The sequence below is a fragment of the Vombatus ursinus genome, unplaced genomic scaffold (genome assembly GCF_900497805.2).
Source record: "Vombatus ursinus unplaced genomic scaffold, bare-nosed wombat genome assembly UNPS02014799.1, whole genome shotgun sequence".
NCBI lineage: Eukaryota > Metazoa > Chordata > Mammalia > Diprotodontia > Vombatidae > Vombatus > Vombatus ursinus.
This window is the reverse complement of record NW_020954577.1, coordinates 29229646-29245883: the sequence shown is the minus strand read 5'-3', so window position 1 is coordinate 29245883 and position 16238 is coordinate 29229646. Positions and strand designations below refer to the sequence as shown.

At 40.3% G+C, this 16238-nt stretch overlaps 1 protein-coding gene across 1 annotated transcript in view; it reads left to right on the top strand.

Moving 5' to 3' along the window:
* LOC114050605 (collagen alpha-4(VI) chain-like) overlaps positions 1-16238 on the top strand; it is a 168818-nt gene that overhangs the window by 96246 nt on the left and 56334 nt on the right. The window contains exons 16-20 of the mRNA XM_027872430.1: positions 700-771; positions 1335-1361; positions 4274-4318; positions 4442-4495; positions 16043-16105. Coding sequence (XP_027728231.1) covers positions 700-771; positions 1335-1361; positions 4274-4318; positions 4442-4495; positions 16043-16105 — 261 coding nt within the window. The remainder of the gene's footprint in view (positions 1-699; positions 772-1334; positions 1362-4273; positions 4319-4441; positions 4496-16042; positions 16106-16238) is intronic.

The window sequence follows — 16238 nt, the reverse complement described above, 5'->3', positions numbered from 1 at the left end:
CCCATAGGACTTCTGATGGGATAATTAAGAATGCTGAAGTAAATGGACTAACCTCTTCATGTCTTGTTACCTTTTTGTCAAAATTAATGAAATCAATCAGCTTAGCTATAGAGATAGGATGATATAGTTGGAAAGAGCACTCGATCAAGAATAAAAAGATCTGGGTTCTAGTCCTGCCTCTCTGAGCCTCAGTTTCCTTACCTGTAAAATAAGATGACTGATTTAGAGGATTTGTAAGTTCACTTACATCTCTAATATTCCTTGTTTTTTTTTGCCCTACTGTCAATCAATTTGCATTTATTAAGCACCCACTATGTGCCAGCCACTATGTTGAGCACTAGGGATACAAAGAAAGGGAAAAAACTCAAACCCCCAAGCAAGAACAAACCAGCCCCCACCCTCGAGGAGCTCACAGTCTAATGGGGGAGACAGCGTGCAAACAGCTAGGCACAAATAAGCTGTAGTCGATGACTAGGGGTGAGCTTAGAAGGAAGAAGGGACCAGGAAAGACCACTTACAGAAGGTAGGACTTTAGCTGAGATGTGAAGGTGAAGATGAAGAGGAAGAACTTTCTGGGCATTGGGGACAGCCAGCCAGTCGGAGAAAGTGTTCAGAGTTTGGAGATGGAGTGTTGTGGGAGAGAAATAATTGGTTTTCCTCAGCTGTGCAGGTGCAGCCTGAAGTATTTTTATCCCACAGGGAGAAAGGGGCGTTATTGGCTTGCCGGGACCTCGTGGTGAAGGAGGATGCCCAGGAGAAAGAGGGCTTAAGGTGAGCATTGCCCAGGAGAAGGAAGGTTGAGTCACTGTTCCTGTCTTGTTTTTCCATCATTTCCACAGTTCTGTGTGATTCTTAATCCTTGAAAGGGTTCAGGACATGACTCTTTAGTGCTGGTTCCTAGTCAGCTAAAATCCTGTCTTATAGCTCTTTGGAGGTGTCTACACTGAACCAGGCAATCAGTGTCACTATGGGTGGTGAGTCAGGGTCATCGATGTTACCTCTAGATTCTTCTGGCTTCGCTCCACCTCTTCCCTTCTCCCCAGCTACCCTACCTAAGAAAAGGCCTTTTTAGTCCACAGCCTTAGGTAAATATTCCTTCTTATCTGGAGGAGTCCAGTTGTCTAGACTCAACTTATGACTTCTTCCTGCCCCAACTTGGCTGTATGTTGGCAAGTGAGCTTTTCTTCTCAATGGTCAAATATCCTTAGCACATCAGTTTCTCTGGGGGAGAAGTTCTAGCTTTTGATATCATATTTGTATAAATGGTTTAATGAGTGTGGCATAGTTTATTTCTATATCTCATTTTAACAACTCTTTTTCTTTCTAAAATTCAGGGATCAAGAGGGTTTGTAGGAGAAAAGGTAGGTCCTTTATTTTCTTCCTAAAATGGAAATTAATTTCTGTTGAGCAAATACAGTTGGAAATCTTGTCTATTTTGCTTTGCTTCAGTAAAGAAAGGTTACAAAATTCATGGAAAAACAAAAGAAAATGTTACTGATGGTGCAGGTCCAGCATTCCAGGGCTAATAAATGAGTATTTGGTGAGCTGTGTACACATTGCCCGAGGCAGTGGTGCATGATAGAATTTTGAATGTTTCCAACTTTGATTTAATCATCTCCATGATGGTCTGGTTATTTGTGGGCCTAAACTTAAGGTTTGTCTAAAGTCTAGATCAATAGGGTAAAGGGTGAGATGGGAATTGGCTTTGAGAGAGCCTGATAGTCAATTGTTGGATCCAGGGTAGTGGGGTAAGTGTTGACAAATCTGTGAATAGTCATGCTTCTCTGCTAATCCAGAAACAGAAAGTGCTGATGTCACTGTGTGATGTGAGATCATATCCATACTCCTGGTTCCCCTTGTGGTGGGGGGGTGCTAGGTAAAGTTGGGCAGGAAACCTGAACTTACCACAGGTTTGTGAGAGTGGATTGATTAACTCATCTAGTGTGGTAAGTAGAATATATATTCATTAACCATGGTCTAAAAATCTCTACTTCAGCAGATGAGTGACAAATACATTGGGTAATTCTGGGTTCCTAACCTAGAACGTAGTATACAGTAGGCACTCAATAAATATTTGAAGATTTCAATGATGATGCCGGTAGAAGGGACATTTATCAGGAAAGCTAAATTGTCAGTAAAAGTCCGGCCAAAAGGATCTAAATCCTAGCAGGAGTGACAGGACATTGACCTATGATTTCATTGGTATAGGGAAATCTCAAGAGAGGGAATTCCATCTACCAATGCAGGTCAGCACCTTCTCTGCAGTTCATAGTCTTAGAGATTTGCCTAAAACATTGAGAGGTTAGTGACTTGTTCAAAGTCACACCATCAGTAAATGTCAGAGTAAGGACTTGAGCCTAGGTCTTCTTTCCAAGGCCAGTTTCTTATCCATTAGGCTATTTTGTCTTTGCTATCTGCATAACAGCATATACCGTATTGAAAGCAGAGCATGCCTAGAGTTCCTCTGAAGACTTTATAAAATAGAAGTTAACAGCTCCCTTGTGGAGTGGGACATTATCACATCATACAGGAATAGCGCACAGAGAAAGAATATACCAAAGGCATTGGCCAGGCCAGGAGAAGGAAGCTAGTGGTGGATTCTGCTGAATCCTTCTCCTAAACCAGTGTTTTCTGTCTTCATTTAATGCTTCAGCCATGCTGAGGTCAAGAATGCCTGAAGCTCCTACCTCGTAGGTTGGTTGAGAGAAAGTGTGCAAACCTTTAAGGGCTAAATGGAGGTTGTTATCATTGTTGTCGTTATGATTACTGTTATCTCATTATTCTCTTCTTTTTTTGATGGGCCTAAGAAAGGATCCAAGAACAAGTTGCTATTCTTCTTTCATCTTGCATATGTAATATTATGTAGACTATTGGGCAAATGAGAAAATGGCTTTTGAATGGGAAAATGTAATTACATAGGAGTCTTAAGTTGTAAGGTCATCTTCTATAGACTCACTGAAAGTTTCAATGGGACAAATCTAGTAGTAGACAGGAGGACAGGAATGATATATGTCTCAAAATATACCCAAATTTTTAAAATTTCCACTAGATATCCATGTTTTGAAAACTTTTCTTTCCATGTAGTTTAGAGATTGTGTGTTCAGTATATTGACATCTGTTGAAACTATTGTCCTTAAATTTGTATGAACAAATTTTATGTCCAATGTTATATGGGCATTGTCATCATCACCATCTCATTCTTCTCATCTTACTATTACTGTTGCTTCTACTGCTACAAAACCATAATCCCTGACATTGGAAATCCTCTTAAAGTTCTGGAGGCAAGACCACTGAAGAACTAATGTGGCCAAAAGTTAGTCTGGAACTTGTCCTACTGGTAAAAAGAGACCACTTTAGTGACTGTTAAACAAGCGTAAATGTTTTCTTGATGAAGGACCATTGATAATTACTGTTTCTTCATGTGTTCTGGAAAATGGGTACTTTTGCCCATATAGGCCATGAATGGCTACACTGGCCTGCTAGCAAGGAGACAGAGACCACTTGTAGGAGATCTGGGCTGCTGGGCTACGTATCGCTAGCCTGCTGCAGACTTTCCTTTGGTTCATTTCCCTGACTCTAGTTTTCATTCCAATCTCTCTGTGTGCTTTGGCCACCTTGGCTGTCTCCAAAGCACAGCACACCACTTCCTGAGTTTACCTTCTTTTCTAAATCCTGGGGAGGGGGAAGGAGAAGGCACACTTCTTTGTGCGCATCAAAGCTCTTTTCTGTGATTGTTTATCCTCCAACTCCTATTCAGCTGCTGATTTCCTGAGCATGTGTTAGGAAGATTAGCACACAGGAATGGGGAGAAAAAGTAATAAAAAGAAATCATTTGACAAAGGAAGAGAGCCCTTGGTATTCAAGCAACCAGTTAAGCATTATTTATTATCTTGTGAAATTTATTGTTATGATAACTGCCTAAGAGCAAGTCATTACTATTTGATAAGATTTTAAGACACCCCCTGACATTGCCACAATATTGGCTACTCCTATGCCTTTGACCATGATTTAAGAGTAAAACTTATTGTTATTTTATTCTTTTCATAACTTTGACAATATTCACTCTTAAAAGCATTGGTTTGCATTAGCCGGAGAAACTAAGCTCTATCAGATTTTGAAAAGTTCCAGAGAGTTCATCTCCACTTTATGAATTGAGAAAAAGTTTTTCATTACCAGAATCCCACTCTCCCCTCAAAAAAGCCTTTTTAGAATGTGCTTGATTTTATCTCTGTACAATCGTTCTGACATCCTGACTGGTTTCTCTTCACCACAGGGCAACCAGGGTGACAATGGAATGGATGGGTTTACTGGAGAACAGGTATAAGAATGTATCCAATCATTGAAGGAATGGAGAAGAATCACTGGTAGAATTCATAGAACAAGAATAGTACATGCCTTTATTTTTCTTTTCCTTTCTGTCTTCTTTCTCCCCCAAATCTAGGGTGAACGTGGCAGTTCTGGAATCTCTGGAGAAAAAGGAAATACTGGAAAACAGGTAAACTATGATATCATTTTGCTTTCAGAGGGTGAACTTGTCTTGAAAAATGCACCCTCCCTGTACTCAATGTGACAAGTTCCATTTGGTGGTAGAAGATATGAGCAGAATAACCTTAGATCCTGCTGGAGCAGGGCTCAGGTAAAGATTTTGAGGGCATTGATTAGAAGCTGGAGTTCTGATCCTGGTTCTGAAGATGATGAACTGAGTGACTTCAGAAAAATCACTTACTCCTCCTGTGCCTCTCTGATCATCATCCTGCCATTTCCCTACCCTACGGATCTCTGACAGATACTAGATATGTGGCCAGGCCACAGGCTGATCACTTACTCCTCCCTAGGCAACTCTCTAAGAATAGACTTACAGATTGCTATCAATCTGCATTGGTGGAGGGAATTTCCATTTTGGGAGGTCCCTCCACCAATAAAGTCAAAAGTAAGGACATATACATGTATGTGCACATGCACATGAACATATGTGTATATAATAATGTACGTGCATGCACATTTACCTCTGAAGTATATATAAAATATGCATGTGTAACACATGTATGTATCATACATAGTGTCTAGCATATTTTGTCCTTCAGGCTCCCCTATTAAAAAGAACAAGGTTTCTTAACTCTTTGGCAATCTGGAAAGCTTATGGACCCCTTCTTTGAATGTTTTTAAATGTATAAATTAAAATACATTAGATTACAAAGGAAATCATTTATATTGAAATAGTTATCAAAAAAGTTCACAGACCCTAGATTAAGAACCCCTGACAGAATGCCTCTGTCTATCTATCTACTTACCTTTATTCTTATTGTCTCAGTAGTTATGTGTTTATGTATCTGTAATTTAACCAATATGAGTACTTTCTTTTTGGTAGGAAATAGATAGTCTTTAAGAGTTCCTCTGCTCCCAAAATTCATTAGCAAGCCTGGTGATGGGCCCCTCTAAACTTAATGTGGTCAGTCTAGTTGACTGACATACAGTACTTCAGTGGGTTCACATATGGGGCATTTCCAGCTTGGCAGGATCTGTCAAGCTTATACTCTATTGGCCTAGCCCTTGAGAACCCAGAATTAACATTATACTGTGATGGATCATTACAATAACACTTTACAAATGGAGGACATACAGATATTTCTACAGATATTTACATGACATTATTGACCTTCGTTTTCCAACTAACATATTGTAGGTCAGATCTCTGCAAATGTTCAGAGGAAAACTCTATAATCCTTTGTGTAATTGTTAGAAATGAGGCCTTAGAGACCCTCAGAGCAGAGTGGAGGCTTAAGCCCTGGCGAGCTGTCACAGCCAATTGCCCCTCTGTTGTATGACTCTGAGAAATCAAGCCTTCTAGTCAAAAATGAAACTAAGCTCGGAGTGAGTGAAGAATTGTGTATTATGGTTCTTGCAAGAAGTGGGCATAACTCCTGGAAGAGAGTGCCTGAATACAGAAGCGAGAGAAAGGTTTATACTGTTAGAACGCTGCGACTCCTGCCTTCTAGGCCCAGAATGGTCTGTTCCTTTCCAGGTTACAATCTTCCTGGTCTGCCCATCCCATGTTTCCCCTTGACATGTCTCCCCCTCCTTTGTCATATGATGCATTATCAGTTAATGAGGCTCTAATTCTATTCGGGGTGTGTCAATTAATATTATATCACCTCATTAAGCACGCACAGTTCTAAAAGCCTGTGCCCTTTGTCCTACTGATGGTTGGTTAAAACCGGTTCTGCCCTCTAGAATGAAAAACAGGAACTTTGGAGTCTATTTCAAAAGACTAGGGCCCTTCTCTAGGCTTGCTCTTTCCCTTGTTTTCCTGTTTTTGCAAGATTTTGCAAGCTTGTTAAAACAATGTAACTTGTTATTACCAAATTCTTTGCTGATATTGTAAAATGTCAGAGGTTATCTTAAATTGTGGGAGCATGTATACTGTCATTGTGGTGGCATTTGGGGGCAGCATTGCCAGATATTTGAGAAGGAAAGCAATGTTATTAGAGCCAGTAAAATTAATGTGTTAATATGGTCAGCCTTTGCACCTTCAAATAATTTGGTGTGCAAAAAGAATGAAAATAAAACTCAGGTGATCTTCCAGGATGGCTTTGTGTCTCTTCCCTGGAGCACCAACCCTCTGAGAATAAATTAAAGGGGGGTGTGTGTGTGTGTGTGTGTGTGTGTGTGTGTGTGTGTGTGTTTCCCTTCCTTGGTGACTGATATCTTATGAAAGCACCTATTGCCATATTCATGAAACAAGAAGTCAGTATTATAGTAAGGATTCTGTCTGTGATGAGAAGGCTTTTCAGCGAGAGGTTCAGCTACATTTCTGATATGGTGCTAGTTCCCAGTCTGTGCTCCATTAACCTAAGGATATGTTTTGGAGCACAAACATGATCAGAGCAGTATATTGGTATGATTATTTGGATAGTGGTATGGTAAATGGCTTAGAGAGGGAATGGACAACTAGACAGCTCTTACAATTCTTTATGTGACAAGAGATGATGAAGGGCTGTAAGGAGAGTGAAAAAGGGGACCGGCTATAGGAGATGTTGCTAATATAGAAATGCTAGGATTTAGCAACTGAATTCTTCCCTCCAAAATAAGCACCTCTATCTAATTTCTCTATTTCTGATGGCATCATTATCTTCCCAGTTGTCCAGCTTTGTATCTCAGTCATCTTTGGCTCTTCCCCTAAATCATTTGCCAAGTTCTGCTGACTCAAAGAATCTCCATTGCCATCTCCTGCCTGAACTGGAATTCCTACCACAATATCCCAAACAAAAGATAATACAGCATCTACTTTCTCTAGATAGAGAGCTTTTACTTCCCATGTTCCATTCTGGACAGCTGTAATGATTAGGAAAAGTCAAATTTCAACTCCCCAGAGCTCCCACCAATTGCTTAATTGCCTTTGGAAGCAAGCGGAAAGGGCTCATTTATCTTCCATATGAAAATTTTTCGTGCATTTAACAACAGCTATCATGGAAAGTCTACCTATGCAATATCTTTTGCCACAATACACTCCTTTAAACCTCACACTGCAGCTACCCTAGTTCCTTCAATCATTACTATGGTTACTATGTGCCAGACTGTATGGTAAGTTCTGGGAATACAAAGGAAGGCCCTCCAAGTCTCTGCTTTTAAAGGGTTTACATTCTAATGGGGAAGTGAACACATAAACACATATTTAGAGGATACAGACAGAGTAGGTGGCTTTCATTTCTTAGACTCAGGTCACCCAACTGGTCTTCCACCTTGAATCTATCCTTTCTCCTCTATGCCCACATCACACTACTGCTGGAAGAGATCTCTCTCTGCTCAAAGTTCTTTCTCATTTCACCTGGACCTCTACTTTGCTCTTATTCAATTTTCCCCATATTATAGTTATTTATGTAGGTCTCCCATTAGATTGTAAGCTCCTTGAATACACTGTCTCTCTCCTTCCACTTCCAATATTCAGTGGACAGCATTCATACAATAAGTACTTAATAAATGTTTATCAAGTTGAATATTGATCTGGGACATTTTCCTTGACATGGCTGTATGTCACTCAGGGAAATAATTTTAGGGACCATCACTGTGGCCACACTGTATATGGCTTGCATTGCTCCCCATGGATTATTAAAGCATAAGGTGAAAAGAGAAAGCCTTTCCAATCCCACAGTGGGGACAGTGATCTCAATTGCAGTTAAAAAATCATAAGTTAGAAAATTATAAAGTACAGGAAAAAGGTCAGAGTGTCCTAAAAGATTCAAAGAAGGTTCAAGCTCTAAGGTATTCTTCCATCTATAATTATGTGAGAGTCAGGTAAGGGTTAAGTTTCCACAAAGATAGAATAGTGCTGGGAGGGAATTGTGAGAATCAGGCAAGGGATAGGTTTTCATAAGGGACAAGGTATATACAATACAGTAGTACACTGTTTGGTACTGTCCACTGTGCCAAGTGCTGAAATAGTCTGTTATTCTTAGTTTCGCAATGGCTGATGACCATGATACCTATGGCTTTTTTTTTTTTTTTTTTTTTGCTGACATGCTAATATTTTCCCCTGCCCATTTCCTGGGAAGGGTGTGTTATTTGGCTTTTATATTTCATAGACTAAACACGTCCCAAAGCCTTCCTTTGCAGAGGGCTCACAACCTTCCTGGTTACTCCATTTCCCATCAGCTGCTCTGCTTGGCTTTGACTCCACAGAACAACATGGCCCCTGGTGGCCTTCCTCCCCCCTTTTTTATCTCCTCTCCTGTGAGAACTAGCTTACCAGGAAAGGCGTGGTTCTTCCTCCATCTGTTGGTGTGTATGGAAGGATGAGTCTCTTGGTTGCTAACATCTGCCCATTGCTCCTTGGTTACCCTCTCTAGCATCAGTGAGTTCACACAAAAATAACCTTGCATTGCATATATCAGTCCTCTTATATTAAATACTCAAAATAATTACAGAAATAACTATGTATCTTCTTGTTCTTCTCTTGAAGGACTGGTTAGTGCTCAGGGCCACTACAAATGTCCAGGATGGAAGGCTTCTCACTCTTGTACTTTGATTTTTTTTTTTGCTACTACCCCATCTGGATCAGAGGCTTGAAATTAAACAAGCTATTGTATTTTTCTTTTCACCCTTCTCTCCCGGAATAACTTAGACTCTACTTACTGTAGTAAAGTCTTGAGCAGAATTGAAGTTCTCTGGGCCAGTGCCAGGGAGAGTCTGTTGACCCAAATTTTACTAAAAGCAGCAGATGCACTGTCAGAACCATGTAGCCTGAACACTATTCCTGTGGAAGCCATGTGGACCACCCCCAAATTTTTCTGGCTTGAGGGATCCCTCTGACATATCAGTTGAATTTTTTCTTGCCAAACTAAGTCTTCTTTCAAAGATCTCCCTTCTGCTATAACCATTTGTTCCAGAATGCTTTTAATATGGAGTAGCACAAACCCTTCACCATTATACTGTGGGTGAAAGTTTCTGAGACCCTAGAATCAGTGAGACATTGTAACCCATCTCATTTCCTCTGGTTCCAGGAAAACTTTCCCTCCAGTGTAATCTTGAGGGAAGACTTTGTCATTCCTCTAAGACTTACTTCTCTGCCACTGTGGGTCTCAGCACCACCAGGCAAGATGACCAGGTCCCTGGCATTGGAAGCATTGTGCCTGGTGAGCCTGGAATGGACACCCCTGGTAATGCTGAAGTTTCTGATTGGTCTCTTCCTGAGCAGTCTTAGAGTTCTCCTGCCTTCATCAGGGACTTCTCATCTAGTCGCTAGCCTAAATTCAGATGTACTTCTGCACTCAATGGTTATGAGAACCACGTTAGAAGCACAGACTATAGTGAACCTAGTATGAATACCTCATTTGGGAGTCATAGTCTCTATAGCTGACTCTCAGCTGCATGAGTTCAGAATTCTGCTGCTTTACCTAAGGTTCAATATATTCTTTCTGCCCCTGATCCCACTCTTTCTTCCTGCCAGCCAGATGATCATTTAGTCATGTGGTCAGATCAACCAAGGTGGCCACATCCCCATTTAAGTTCTCTCTTAGGCCCTTCTGAAAGGGCATCATCAATACTCCCAGCCCAGCCTGACTTTTGGCTGGCTGAATAAGCATCTTCATTGTCACAGTCCTAGCATATCTGTAGCTGTGGAGTACTCATGACCAGAGTACCCCTACACCAGTAGAAATTTGACATTATCTGTCGAGAGCTCCCTAGGAGAACCTCTTCAAAAGAATTGCCTATTTGAGGGAAACCCCTTCCAACCTACCTATCACAAAGGCTATTTGCACCTGATATACTATAAAGACATGGGATTGTGTCATAAAAGGAAATTCATACCAGATGAGGGGGACCAGTACCTGTTCCTATTGCCCTTTAATTGAAACTATAGTGGGTTCTAGCAAGTGTAGGGCTGTAAAATCTGGTGGCAGTGGAGCCACTGTGATGTGAATAGTTATGCGATGGTGGTCACCACCTACAGATTTTGAATTTGTTCTGTGACTCTGAACTGCAGCTTACCACATCTTAGGGCAATTTCTGTATCACGTCAGGTCCTTAAAATCATATCCTTAGGGTTATAGAAAAGAATCTATAAATTTGTGTCCATCAGAAACACATCCAAAGCTATCTCTGAAAGGTTTTCTTATTCCAGATTTAGTTTTTTTTTGTTATGCCAGTTCTTTGCCATATGGGAACAGTATCAAGCATTGCTGTAAACACCAGACACCAAGGGAAGGGGTCCATATAAACACCTAGCCTTGTGTACACACACCCTCCTCATTATGTTATCCTCTCTGTTACTGTGCTGAGTTAATGTCAATCATAGGGAAGCTTCTCTTTGGAAAACCTAGATAGCGTAGTAGCACAACTGGTGTAGCTGCATGAAGACAATCTTCACTATGTTTATAGCATGTAACTTAATTAAACTTTTCTGAAACCCAGGTATTTAAGTAACATACTTGTCATAGTTGAGCTTTATTACTGAAGGAAAAATTATTGCTTAGTTTCTTTTTTGAAGTTTTCTGAGTTGTCTGTATATTTTTAAGGACTTATGGCATACATCTTTATACATTCTTGCTAGCACACATTTGTGCCAATTCAATTCAATTCATTATATATTTTACTCAGCACCTACTATATGCCAGGCACTGTGCTAAATGCTGGGGATACAAATAAGAAAAAAGAGATAGTCCTTGCCCTTATGGAGCTTATAATCAAATGTGGGAAGAGAACACACAAAAGTAAGCCAAAAAGTGGGGGCTATGGGGCAAGAGGGAGGAAGGCCACCAGGGGCCATGTTGTTCTGTGGAGTCAAAGCCAAGCAGAGCAACTGAGGGGAAATGGAGTGACCAGGAAGGTTGTGAGTCCTTTGTAAAGGAAGGGGTTGGGAGGAGTTTAGTTTGTGAAACATAAGTAGATCTGGAAAACTTCATTATGTAGATTCAAATATTGGGAGTCCACAAATCTTTCATGACATAATATAATTTAAAAATTTTAACTGACTGACATAAGTAAAAGCACAGTGAACTAGACTGTTCTTCCTATATGTTTTTTCCTATCAGAATATAAGCTTCTTTAGAGCAAGAAAAAGCTTGCTTTTCTATTTGTATAGCTAGCGCTTATCACATAGTGAGCAATTAATAGATGTATTTCATTAATTAATTAATTTACTTGTTAACTCATGTGCTTCTCATATTCTTGAGGTTCACTTGAATCTTACTCTCATTTTTGGAAAACTGCCTAAACATGAAGATTAATTTACCAGAGCTGGGAACATCTCTTGCTCCTCAGTCAGTCTACCCACTCTGTTTTCACAAAGGCAAACCAAAGCCTCTAATCCAATTGATTGATCTGGTGCTTTCTACTGGCTCAGTATTGAAGTAATAGCCAGCTATTCTCAGTTTCTATAATACTGCTGCCCATGGTGCTGACCACTTCTCTGCTAACAGGGCTGGTTAGAGAAGCCCATCTTTACTCATAATGCCTCTTCCATTCATGCTGCCTACCAAATAAAGTATTAAGTCCTGATCCTAACATTCAAGATCTTCTCTTATCTGACTCCAAATGCACTTATCCAGCTTGATGTTATGTTACTCCATTCCATGTATTCTATTTTCCAGGCAAGCAGACTATTTTCTGCCCACAATTCTCCTACTGCCTTCTCCCATCTGTGTGTCTTTGCTCATGCCATCCCAATGTCTAGAATGAATCTTGTCCCCTAGAGCCTCTATCCACTGCCATTCCTTTCTTCCTTCAAGTTTCAATTCATAAGCTACTTACTCTGTGAAGGTTTCCTTACTCTTTTTTGCCCCCTCCCATAAGAAGCATCTCTTTCTTTTCAAATTTCCTATAATTCTCTGACAAGAACTCTCCTTTGCATCATAGAGTGTGCTTGTCCTTCCTCCATTAGATTATAATCTTGTTGAACTTGGACATAACAGATATTTAATAAATATTTGTTGAATTATTGAATTGAATTGTTAATATCTAGGCATAGCTGCCCAATAGATAGTTGGAAATATAAGATGGGAACATTGAAGTGGTGTTCCATTGAGATATAGATGTGGTAGTCCTACGTAGAGATGGTAATTGAAATAATGTAAGTAGATACAATTACTAAAGGAAGATACAGAGAGACAAGAGGAGAGGGCTAAAATGGCCATAGAGGATACTCACCTTTAAGTGAGTGAAAAGGGGAATAATTAAAGATGCAAAAAGAGAACTATGGGACTAAAATGGCACAGAAGCTAGTGTGGAAGAGAAAAACAGGAAGAAGAGTGTGGCTAACAATTTCACATGATTCAGGAGGACTAAGGAAGGAGAAGATAGGATAAAAGTTGTTGAATTTAGTGGAAGGTCACTAATGACCTTAGAAAGAGCAGTTTCAGTAAAGTGGTGGGAACCAGAAGACAGATTGAAAGGGATTAGGGAGCGAATAGATTAATTAACCAACTAATCAGCAAATATTCATCAAGCACCTACTATGTTCCAGGCCCTGTGATAAGTGCTTGGTATATAAAAACAAAAATGAAATAATCCCTACTCTCACAGAACTTAGATTCTGTCTTATATTGGTTAGAACCTTTGGTAAGCAGACTCCAAAGTCAGGACTGGGTCCTCCCAGGACAGGTCACCATGGCCTTCAGATGGAGGGATAGGGTTTGAACCCTGGGTGTATGTGATCAAGCAACTAGAGTGGGTGAAGATAGGTTGTATTCTACCCCAGACATAAGGGACAGTTGGGCGTGACCTTCACCTATGCTTATTCCCAGCCTTCTCCAAATCTGCTTCTTCCTTCTGCTGTTCAGACTCCTAATCATTAAGCTTCTAAGTAGGCTTGATCCCCTAGGGTTTGGTCCCTAAGGGCTCCTAGGCATCCACAGCTGCAACTATGCAAGTACCAGTGGGAAAATTCTGCCCTCACTCCCAGCCATCCCCTTGCCCTCATCCCAAGATCACCTTGTGTCTTTGGCAGCCACTCTCAGAGGGCAGGCTCTTTGCTTGGGGGCAGTCACCTCTGAATAAGAGCCTTGCCTCTTTCCCTTTTCATTTCAGGTGGAATAGAATAAGTCTCAGGGCAGCTAGGTGGTGCAATGGATAGAGAATGCCAGGCCTGGAGTCAGGAAGACTCATCTTCCTAAGTTCAAATTTGGCCTCAGACACTTACTAGTTGTGTGACCCTCAGCAAGTCACTTCACCCTGTTTGCCTCAGTTTCCTCATCTGTAAAATGAGATGGAGAAGGAAATGGTAAACCACTCCAGTATCTCTGCCAAGAAAAGCCAAAATGGTGTCATGAAGAGTCAGACACAAATGAAAAGTGACTGAATAACGAGAGTAAGTTTCAGGATGAGGGTAGATGGATTGTGAGTTGCCATGAAGATATCATCACATTTTCTCTCCTCCTCTTTCTAATCTACCCCTCTTTCAAACTTCCCCATTACTGTCATATGCACACCGTCCTTCCAGTCACCCAGATTCTCAAAATCCTGCTGTCATCTCTAAATTTGCCCTTTCCCTAATAATTACATTTACAATCAGTTGCAACTTGTCAATTCTATTGCCAAGATCTCCCATCTTCTCTCTAGGCACACAGCCACTAGCCAGGTTCAGACCTTTGTCACCTCTTGCATGAACTATTGAAATAGCCTAACTGGTCTCTGTGTTTCAAATGTCTCCTGTTTCAAATTCATCTTTTGCTCAGCTGGCAAAGTAAGTTTCCTGAAGCACAGGTCTCACTGTGGATCTCACCCTTGCTTAATGTAGTCCAGTGGCTCCCAATTGATCCTAGGATCAAATATTATTTTGTTTTTAGCTAATCTTCTTAAAATTTATAGTTTGTGTGTTTTATAATGTATATTTATAAGAAAATATTTTATAATATATCTATTTATCATATATTTATAGTATTTTATAATATAGTTAATATGGTAGTACCTGTATATAATTTATAGCTAAGTAAATATATATTTATGTTGTTGCTGTTGTTCAGTCATTTTAAGTCATGTCCAGCTCTTTGTGACCCCATTTGGGGTTTTCTTGGCCAAGATACTGGAGTGGTTTGTCATTTCCTTCTCCAGTTTATTTTACAGATGATGAAACTGAGGCAAACAGAGTTAAGTGACTTGCCAGGGTCATGCAGCTAGTAAGTGTCTGAGGCTGGATTTAATCTCATAAAGATGAGTCTTCCTGACTGTCGGCCTGGCACACTATCTACTGCACTACCTATCTGCCCTCCAAAATATATATTTATGTGTGCATACAAATATTTATTTATATATACAAACACACATGTATAAACATACATACACATATATGTATGTGTGTTTATATATACATATATAAACGCACATATATGTACATATATGTCATTGTCCTAGGTGATGTAGAGGCATGGATTATATATTAATCTTTTTAGAATTCTGGTAATGAAAAGTTGGCAAGGGATAGAAGTAGCTGGCAATGATAGGGTCAAGGGAAAAGTTTTATAGAACAGGGGAGACCAGAAAATAATTTCTAGACTGAGAGGTAGGGAAGTAAGGACAATATTGAAAGTGTATGATATATTATTGATTAACCAAAGTCATGTGTAGTCCAGAAGGGCATGGGATCAAGGGTATATGTGAAAGGTATAGTGTGGGAAAGGAGGCCTACTTTACCTCCTCTGAGCCTGAAAGGAAAGAGGAGAGAATAGGTAAGTACACTGGTAAGTTTAGAGGAATATAGGAGGTAAATTGAGGGAGTTTACTTGCAATGAACATGCAAGTTCATTTTCTCAATAAAGTATAGGGGTGAGGTGAGCCATTAAGAGTGAGAAGGGTAGTATAGTATTGAGGGTTTGAGGAGAGATGAAAAAGCTTGAAATAGCTCATTTTGGTGATTTGTGGTAAGTCAATAGGAAATGAATCAGATTATTGCCATGCGGCAGTGAGGACTCAATTGAGATTAGATAATGGTAATCTGAAATGGGCCTGGTCAGCACAATTTCATGATTTCCTCTGGTAGCATTTGGCCACATGGGAGCAGAACTGGAAGAAATGAGTAATAGAAATTGCAGAGGGTTAGCAATATGGGAATGATGGAAGGGATTTTACAGTCTCTGCAGTTAATTATAGTTCACCAATTCTCTAACTGAGCAGAGCTGAAGCTACAGTTTGACCCAAGAACCTAAGAAGGAGGCTGATGGAAGAGTGTCTTGACTACTCCTGTCCAGCCATAGGGGAATGAAATCAATGATATCCTCATAGGGTCACGTGTTTTAATGGATGCAGTTGGCCTGAAGAATGGTTTGATTCATGTCACAGTCCTTTGCCAATAGCAGGAATGAATCCAAAATGCATTTTTCTCCTCCTTCTTCTCATGGGCACCTGCCAACAGTAGCTATTGCTACTCTTCAGCTTTGGAGAAAGAGTACTCCTTGGGTTTAGAACTATTTTCTTCTCACTTTGGTGTCAGTATATTCTAATATGTCAGGGCTGGGCCTCCATTTTTCATTAATTCCCATTTGCCGTCTGACTAAATAAGGGTGACTAAATAAAAGTGAATGCCTGATTTCTCATTCTTTCCTTGTGTTTCAAGGGCTTGACGGGCCCCCCAGGAGAATCTGGTGAGCCAGGAGGTCCTGGTCTGAGAGGAGATCCTGTAAGTGATGGCTAATTCAATTCCATGATTTTGATTCCAGGGACTTTCAGTCAACCAAGGGCAGGGACCCAAGAATGTTAGCAGTTATTTAGCTTTCTATAGACATTGCGTTAAAACTGACCTTTGATAGTGA